The sequence below is a fragment of the Vipera ursinii genome, assembly GCF_947247035.1.
Source record: "Vipera ursinii genome assembly, contig: scaffold_284, whole genome shotgun sequence".
In the NCBI taxonomy this organism is placed as follows: domain Eukaryota; kingdom Metazoa; phylum Chordata; class Lepidosauria; order Squamata; family Viperidae; genus Vipera; species Vipera ursinii.
Window position 1 is genome coordinate 1 of NW_028148262.1, and position 9,877 is coordinate 9,877.

Consider the following 9,877-nt stretch of genomic DNA (forward strand, 5'->3'; position numbering starts at 1 on the left):
CTTGTTACGCGGCACTCGGGATTCAACCCACCAAACTGCCGACCTTCTGATCGACAAGCTCAGCGTCCTTACCCACTGAGCCACCACGTCCCTTTAATATGGCAAAAATAATCACCAAATTACAACCAAACTGCATATCACCCAAAAACAATAAACATGCCAACGTAACATAGGATGTGACACAGCTCATCCAAGCTGCTGGGGAGGTCCACAAGGTGTGGTCTAAAAACTGAAGATGGCAGCCACAAACCGTGCGATAAGAACTCTGCCCTTTTGTACGTGCATTACCCAGCTTTACTTTTTTGGCCACACTCTGCGGACACCCCGGCGTAGCTGCCCTCCCATTGGGGTCTCCCAGGAGATCCTGAGATGTTCTGATCCTGTATCGCTGCCGTGGGCCCCTTCTCACTGTGGCAAATTTGCAAAAAGTATGCAATGCAATGAATGCATTTTCCTTTTCCCCACATAAATGACCTCTGGTGTCTCTACAGCCTCTCTTCCTGCCAGTTGGATTCTGAAGGACTCGGCCATTTGGTTGGAATCTTGGCCAAATGTCCACAGATAGAAGAAATCACGTAAGTGACAGAGGAGGTCCCGCCACAAAGGTTCACAACGCCAAGAGTTTGGGAAACGTTTCCTCATTGTAAATGACGGAGAACTTTCTTCCCAAAGTAGTGCAAGTAGTCCTCAACTTAGTGACCATTTGGAACTCTGTCAGACCCTCCGTATGACCTGGATTCGAAGTTCTGACAATTGTGGCCATGTGACTACACTTCAGGCATTCCACAACAGGGTTCTGTTTACAGCTGTTGGCAGAGTCCCGCCGTCAAGTGACCATGATTTAGGATGATTTTGCCTAAAACCAGCATTTATTTCCAGTGTTTGGCAAAACTGGCCCATAAGCAAGCCAAGGGTTCACTTAATGACCATGGCAGTCACTTAACAACAGCCACAAAAAAAGCTTTCGTAAAGTCGGGTCAGTCACGTGACCAACCTGCTTTATGCCCATCACGAGTTACAACGGTAATGGGCAAGCTCCATTACGGTCGTAACTCAAGGACTGCCTCTCAAAGGCTGTGTCTGTTTTTCGTGGAATTGCCATATGGTTCTCCCGCTTTGTCTTCGCAGCTTGTCAGAAAACAACATTGGAGATAAAGGTGTGATGTCCTTTATGACCCCATGGCCACCATCTTCACAACTCAGGAAGATTGAGTAAGCTTCCACTTTCAGGCCACGGAAGAGTTAGTGGCAAAATGCATTCTTCATTTTAAGTCATAAGGATTTAGTGACTTAAATGGGTTGATAGTTTAGTTGGTTTGGATTCAGTGGAAGGATGGGGACAAGTTAACTCTGATTTCCAAGTGAGGAGCCATAGATAGGGCCCGCAACTTGGGGGTCCTTCTAGACTCACAGCTCTCTTTGGAAGAGCATATTGGAGCTGTGACTAAGGGGGCCTTTGCCCAGGTTCGCCTGGTGCGCCAGTTGCGGCCCTATCTAGACCGGGATGCCTTGCGTACGGTCACTCATGCGCTCGTGACCTCTCGTCTAGACTACTGTAATGCTCTCTACATGGGGCTGCCCTTGAGGTCCACCCGGAGACTCCAGCTGGTGCAGAATGCAGCCGTGCGAGTCGTCTTGGGAGTTTCCCGATACTCCCATGTTACACCTCTGCTCCGCGAGCTGCATTGGCTACCGGTTGCTCTCCGGGTGAGGTTCAAGGTGTTAGTTATGACGTACAAAGCCCTTCATGGCATGGGTCCGGATTACCTGCGGCAACACCTGCGGCCGGCGTCAACTTCCCTCTGTCCAGTGCGCTCCCACAGAGAGGGCCTCCTCAGGGTGCCACCGGTCAAAGAATGCCGATTGGTGACCCCCAGGGGGAGAGCGTTCTCTGTGGGCGCGCCAGACCTCTGGAACCGCTTACCGGTTGAGCTCCGGACGGCCCCCGACCTTCGCTCCTTCTGGCGCGATCTTAAAACATTCTTTTTCGAACAAGCTGGCCTGGTCTGATGGGATGGGGTTGGGTTTTTAAAATTAGTTTTTAACTTAATATGTATTGATTTTATGGGCATGATGTTTAATGGTTTTTTAATGGTTTTTTTAATTTTTGTATTTGATTTTTATTGTGTATTGCCCTGTTCACTGCCCTGAGTCCTTCGGGAGAAGGGCGGTATAGAAATTAAATTATTAAATTAAATTAAATTAAATTAATGAGCTGTGTGAACCCAGTGCATTATGGCTTGCTCAACAAACCATGACTATACATGGTTAAACAAACTGCGGTCAAGCACCCCCCAAAAAGTCAAGTTGCCTTTTGAAAAACACCTACAGGACAACCTTAACCTGGAAGATTGAGGATCTCCATAGGCAGTTAATGAACTGTGTTAATTACAGACATTATTGCTGCACTCAAACAGCATTAAGTTTCCTTATTTAAATCTTGTTGTTGTTTTTGTTTCTCTGTGTTAGGAATATAGTTTGTGGTTCAATATATCTGGCCGATCCAGGGAAAGAATCGTTTCAATAAGCAAATGATGTGTGCAAACGTAGCCACAAAATAAAGACTTGGATATTGACCCTTCTCTCCTTTTGTTTTAATTTTAGACTAAAAGTCTGTGGCCTCAGTGATGGTGCTTCCCAAACTCTAATTGTCGGACTCAGCTGCTGTCCTTTCCTTGAAGAGATTGTGTGAGATTGCATTGCTCACTATTATTGTTATTATTTAAATGTATATGGTGCCCAACTCCCAGTGACTCTGGGTGGTGTAGGTTCTCCTGCTTGACCAGGAGGCTGGAAGACCTCCAAGGTCCCTTCCAGCTTCTATTCTATCCTATCCTATCCTATCCTATCCTATCCTATCCTATCCTATCCTATCCTATCCTATCCTATTCTATTCTATTCTACTCTATTCCCTATTTCCTGTTCCCTCGTCTAGTCTCTATTCTATTCTATTCTATTCTATTCTATTCTATTCTATTCTATTCTATTCTATTCTATCCTATCCTATCCTATTCTATTCTATTCTATTCTATTCCCTATTTCCTGTTCCCTCGTCTAGTCTCTATTCTATTCTATTCTATTCTATTCTATTCTATTCTATTCTATCCTATCCTATCCTATTCTATTCTATTCTATTCTACTCTATTCCCTATTTCCTGTTCCCTCGTCTAGTCTCTATTCTATTCTATTCTATTCTATTCTATTCTATTCTATTCTATTCTATTCTATTCTATTCTATTCTATCCTATCCTATCCTATCCTATCCTATCCTATCCTATCCTATCCTATCCTATCCTATCCTATTCTATTCTATTCCCTATTTCCTGTTCCCTCGTCTAGTCTCTATTCTATTCTATTCTATTCTATTCTATTCTATTCTATTCTATTCTATTCTATTCTATTCTATTCTATTCTATTCTATTCTATTCTATCCTATCCTATTCTATTCTACTCTATTCCCTATTTCCTGTTCCCTCGTCTAGTCTCTATTCTATTCTATTCTATTCTATTCTATTCTATTCTATTCTATTCTATTCTATTCTATTCTATTCTATTCTATTCTATTCTATTCTATTCTTTTCCATTCCATTCCCCAATTCTATTCTATTCCATACTATTCCATTCTATTCTATTCTATTCTATTCTATTCTATTCTATTCTATTCTATTCTATTCTATTCTATTCTATTCTATCCTATCCTATCCTATCCTATCCTATCCTATTCTATTCTATTCTATTCTACTCTATTCCCTATTTCCTGTTCCCTCGTCTAGTCTCTATTCTATTCTATTCTATTCTATTCTATTCTATTCTATTCTATTCTATTCTATTCTATTCTATTCTATTCTATTCCCTATTTCCTGTTCCCTCGTCTAGTCTCTATTCTATTCTATTCTATTCTATTCTATTCTATTCTATTCTATTCTATTCTATTCTATTCTATTCTATTCTATTCTATTCTATTCTATTCTATTCTACTCTATTCCCTATTTCCTGTTCCCTCGTCTAGTCTCTATTCTATTCTATTCTATTCTATTCTATTCTATTCTATTCTATTCTATTCTATTCTATTCTATTCTATTCTATTCTATTCTATTCTATTCTATTCTATTTTCCATTCCATTCCCCAATTCTATTCTATTCCATACTATTCTATTCTATTCTATTCTATCCTATCCTATCCTATCCTATCCTATCCTATCCTATCCTATCCTATCCTATTCTATTCTTTCCATTCCATTCCAACAAATTATTTAAAACATGAAAGAAGACATGAAAAATAACAAGAAACAAAAAAGGATAGAGATGGCAAAATAACAAAGTGGGTAGAAACCAAAGAAAACCATCTGGGTTGAAAGGAGGCCTCGCCAAAGGGCTGGGTGAAGAGCCAGGTTTTCAGGCCCCTTCGAAACCCCAGCAGGATGGGGGATTATTCGGACCTTGTGAGGCAGATTTATTCCAGAGGACAGGCCCCACCTCAGAGAAGATGCATTTCCAGGGTCCCAATAAGTGGCATTGCTTAATTGCTGGAACCCAGAGAGTGCCAATCCTGAAGGATTGAATCAGCTTGTTAGCCCTAAATCAGGGTAAGGTTTTGTAGCCCAGTTTGCTCCTGGCCTAAATAGCATCTAAACCAGAAAGGTAGATTAATATCTTTATTTATGCATAAATAAAGGATAGGTGTCCCATGGGTGCAAGGTGAGAAGCCCCTTAGAAAATGGAGAAATCACTTTATACAGAGAATAACAGAATAACAGAGTTGGAAGGGACCTTGGAGGTCTTCTAGTCCAACCCCCTACTCAGGCAGGAGATCCTATACCATTTCAGACAAATGGTTGTCCAATCTCTTCTTAAAAGCCGCCAGTGATGGAGCATCCACAACTGATTAATTGTTCTATCAAGAAATTACTCCTTAGTTTTAGCTTGCTTCTCTCCTTGATTAGTTTCCATCCATTGTGTCTTGCCTTCCGGTACTTTGGCAAATAGGTTGACCCCCTCTTCTCTGTGAGACCCCCTAAAATATTGGAACACTGCTATCGTGTGTCCCCTAATCCTTCTTTTTTCTAAACTAGACATACCCAATTCCTGCAACTGTTCTTTATGTTTTAGCCTCCAGCCCGCTAATTATCTTTGTTGCTCTTCTCTGCATGAGTCTGAACATCTTTTTTACATTGTGGTGACCAATACTGGATGCAATGTTCCAAGTGTGGTCTTACTAAGGCTTTCTAAAGTGGCAATAATATTTCACGTGATCTTGATTCTATCCCTCTATTAATGCAGTTAAATGTTAATACAGTTCAAATATATTGGATTTGAAATGTGTTCTTCATTTCTAGCCTAATTTGAGTCACCAAGCATCTAGTGAGCATGCCCAGTAACTATATAAATGATATGCAACAGTTCAGATCATCCCAGAATATTCTTAGCATGATCTTGTTAATGATCAGTGGAATATTCAGAAGTGTGTGTGTATGGGGGGGGCGGGGTGTTTCCCACATTATAATAAGTTTTCAAGTTGTTATAATTCAACTTTCTGGGCAATTTCTATTTCTGGCCACTTTCAACTGGTTCTTATCAGAATTTCACATTCTTCCTTGTTATTTCAAAGAAACCAGAAACATTAATCAAAGACATTCCTTGTTTCTGAAAACAGTTAGAAATTAGAAATTAGAATAACAGAGTTGGAAGGGACCTTGTAGTTCATCTAATCCAACCCCCTACCCAATCAGTTATTCAAAGAGGCCCCTCTTTTGTTCCCACCAAGCTGAACAGATGCTACAGGAGACAGAAAATTGCTCAGATGACTAAGTCTATGCCAGGGGTAGGCAACCTTGGCTCTTTTATGACTCATGGACTTCAACTCCCAGAATTCCTGAGCCAGCCATGCTGAGGGGACAGGGAGAGGTTTCCAAGCTGAGCCAAGCTGTCTCAGGAATTCTGGGGGCTGAAGTCCACGAGTCATGAAGGGGCCATAGTTCCCTATGCTGGCTCAGGAATTCTGGGAGTTGAAGTCCACGAGTCATAAAAGAGCCAAGGTTGCCTACCCCTGGTCTATGCCACTGAGGGCTTTAGAGGCAGTAACCAGCACCTTATATCTCACCCAGAAGCAAATAGACCCTCCAGTGCAGTCCACAAAGCAGAGATGTTCTGTTTGATTCTTATATTGCTATGGCATCAGAGGGATGCGTAGAAATTCTTAGCCTGGTACCCCCTTGGATAAGAACCTCTCTCATAGCTGATTTTGCTCTTTTTAGCTTGTCTTGGAATAAACTCGGTGATGAAACTGCCAAAGAGCTTGCCATGGTTCTCCCCGGGATGATAAGGATGAAGATTCTGGAGTGAGTACCTTAAGACCTTGAAACTGCTTTGCTTGTGTTAGGAAGGAGAAATTGATACAACCATCAGTAATTTCCCTTCTGTTCTTCTCTTCTCTCCCTAGTCTGGACAACAACTCTATCACAACCTACGGTGCTTCTATGTTAGCAAGGCAGCTTTCTCGATGTCCTGGGATCCAGACTATACGGTGAGCTTTCTGGGAGTCGTAAGAGCAACCAGATTTGTTATTTGTGGCCAAGATGGGGCCCTCTGAGTCCTCTAAACAAAATTGGAGTAATAGGCTGAGTTATCAACCTTCAACCTTTGAAGACCTCCGTAATCCTTCGGTTGTATAGATTGCATGGCGCTGTAACCCAGTTGAGTCTGGCCAAGAATCATAAGTGGATCCCAATTTCGTTAGCTGAATGCTCGCCAGATGTGTGGGCTTCCAGCCCCTCCTAAATTCTCCAGCCAGTGCAGCCATTGCTGAGAATCCTGAATCTTCTCAGCCCAAACATCTGGAGGGCGGATATTGAACACGGGTGGTCTGAATGGTGATGATTAGGGAAGGTGCATCCAAGGATGTCAGCAAGGTGGGGTCCAAAAATGATGATGATGATCAGAGTAGTACGGAGGTCTGTCTGGTTCTTATATGCGTCCCACATAGAAACAGGAGGATCCTTGATCATGCCACTATGCCCACCATCTTGACTTTTTTGGCTAGCCCCATGGACATCCTTGGTAGCATCTACAGTAGGGGCCAAAATTTTGGGAAAAGTGTATTTTTGAGGTTTGCTGGTTAATAACACCCACAATTCTATAAAAGGTTTCCAGTCCCCCATAAATATAGTGTCTTTTCTCTAATCAAAAAAGTCAGTTTATACATCTCAGCAAGTTCTGTCAATTTCACCAACCATTCCTCCATGGTGGGTAATGCCAAATCTTTCCATCTTTGTTCATATAATAATCTTGTCACAGTAATAATATATTGAAATAATCTTCCATGGCTTTTTTCTAACTCATCAACTGACCTGTTTATTCCTCCTTCAGCTGTTTTTTGCCTTTTCAAAGACACTCCATGTACAGCAAGGAAAAGTGAAAGTTTTGTTTGGAATTGTAGCTCAGGAAAAGAGAAGACAAGGCAATAAGAGGCATTGTGGATGGATAAAGGGAGCAGGGGGGAATCTTTTTAAGAATTTGCCTCCTGGTCAAAAATTTTCTGTTAAATCAGATCCAATTCTTGGGGAAATGCCTGCAGTTTTCTTGGCAAGGGTTTTAGAAATGGTTTGCCAGTGCCTCCTTCCTAGGGCTGAAAGAGAGTGGCTGGCACAAAATCACACAGCTGGCTTCATGCCTAAGGCAGAGTCTCTCATTTGTCAGCCTGCTGCCTTCATTATGACAACCTGACTCTTTTTAAAAAATATTTATTTTTATTTTATTTCCAAAGTTAAAACACAAAATTCAAAAAGGAAAGGGGGGGAAAACAATAAGAATCCAGAAAATGTGCATAAAATCAAAGTAACAAAAATACAAAAAGATTTTCTCCCCCCCCCCTTGGTTGAATATTAATAAATATACCACACCTGGAATACTGCATGCAGTTTTGGTCATCACATTACAAAAAAGACATTGAGACTTTGGAAAAAGTGCAGGGAAGAGCAACTAAGATGATTAAAGACCAGGAGACTAAAACGTATGAAGAATGGCTGCGGGACTTGAGTTTGGCTAGTGCCACTAGTCTAAAGAAAAGAATAGGGGAGACATGATAGCAGTATTGCAGTATTTGAGGGGATGCCCCAAAGAGGAGGGGGTCAAGCTATTTTCCAAAGCACCTGAAAGCAGGACAAGAAAAAATGGATGGAAACTAATCAAGGAGAGAAGCAACCTAGAACTAAGGAGAAACTTCCTAACAGTGAGGACAATTAACCAGTGGAAGGGCTTGCCTTCAGATGTTGTGGAGGTTTTTAAGAAGAGGCTGGACAGTCACCTGTCTGGAATGGTGTAGGGTCTCCTGCTTGAGCAGGGGGTTGGACTAGAAGACCTCCAAGGTCCCTTCCAGCTCTATGACATTCAAGATATTTCGACAGTAATAGTTCTCCCCCTCCTTGCAAAACAGCTCCACAATTTATGACTCTTCCGAATTGATGTTTAAATGGCCCTGAATTAGGCCTTTGCCTCTTTCAACTGCCACTTTGCAGTGCACAAAGAATTCCAAATATGCATCCAACTCAGGGTGAGGACATTTATTTCCTGCGTTTTGTGGATGAAAACAGAGCTTTAAAGCAGGGTTTTGCCTTGCTGCAAATGGTTAGCGGGCAGTAGTGGATACCATACTTCAGCTGCCTAAAAACGCCCCTTTGTCTTTCCAGGCTATGGCACAACCCAATCCTGAAGCATGTCAAGCAGAAGCTGGCGGATCAAGAGCCACGATTACATTTTGCTTTCCTTTGAGATGGGAGAAGGGGAACCCAAACTTGCGGCTTTGAGGGAGATTTGCTACTGTCCAGAGTCTTTTGGACACAAGGAGAGTTTCTTGGATCTCATTTCTCCAGCCCATGGATGAGACCGTATCAAATCATCCTTAGCTCTACTGGTATTAAAGTGGCCTTTTCTGCTTTATTCCAACGCTGTCCTCAAGATACGACCAATCCAGAAGGCTGTGTTGCTGTTTTCTTTGGAGACAAACCAAGGAACAGCACGGCCTCGGAACAGAGGCTTTGGAAAAGGGGATTTGAGGCCCACCCAGCCTTGGGGAAAAGACTTGGAAGTCTGCAAAACTGGATTTCCTCTTCTTGAAATATCTTTGCTGACACAGAGTACCAGAGGAAGTACGTTAATTTTGCACTAATGCATTCAGAATCCTATACAGATAAGAAAACACTGGATTCTACAATATGAATGAACACTGAGTTTTTACCTGTATTTATTTATTTTCTCCTATCACAGGTTACTTTAGTTGGCTGAGAATATAAGAAAGAAATTCAGCCTTCAAGGGGTTTTCCAGAGACCCCCACTAGATGGCGCTCTGCCCTTACGAGAATGTGATAAATAAGCAGCAATTAATGGTTTTCCACGATGGGATGGTAAAAAAGGAAGATGGTCTTAATACTAAGGATCCCGGGACACACACACCTTCATTTGTGAGTTCAAGATTTTGCTCAAGAAAGTAGACAGAGGTTGGTCCTACGATTAAGCAGGTGGCAGAACTGAGAGGTAGAAATGCAGTGGTCCCTAGGCTCCCCAGCCCCTAAATTATCTGGAGATGCTGCCTATTACCCAAGCAAAAGGTCCAAGTGGAGATCAGCAGGGCTTGATAGGTGTAGCAAGTAAGAAAGTTGACTTTGATGGAGATACGAAGTAACCGTTTCCTAGGTAAAAGAGAAGGAAGAGCTTTTAAAGTAAAGAATGCCTTGTAACATCCAGAAGTGCACTGATGATGTTACCTACTTGGGTCATGAAATACCTGCCAGCGAACCACCAAGCTCAGAGAGCACCAAAAACCCCACAGTGCCCTCCTCTTCCTCATCTCTGCAAACCCCACTCTCTTCTAGTACTGACGATG

General features: G+C 42.1%; 1 protein-coding gene across 1 annotated transcript; it reads left to right on the forward strand.

Moving 5' to 3' along the window:
- Positions 1-491: 491 nt before the first annotated feature.
- On the forward strand, positions 492-8,766 carry LOC310650646 (protein NLRC5-like; the record flags this gene model as incomplete). Its single annotated transcript, XM_083380230.1, has 6 exons — positions 492-575; positions 1,129-1,212; positions 2,605-2,688; positions 6,255-6,338; positions 6,440-6,523; positions 8,685-8,766. Coding segments are annotated over 6 exons (502 nt in total), but the record flags the coding sequence as incomplete, so codon positions are not given.
- Positions 8,767-9,877: the final 1,111 nt, after the last annotated feature.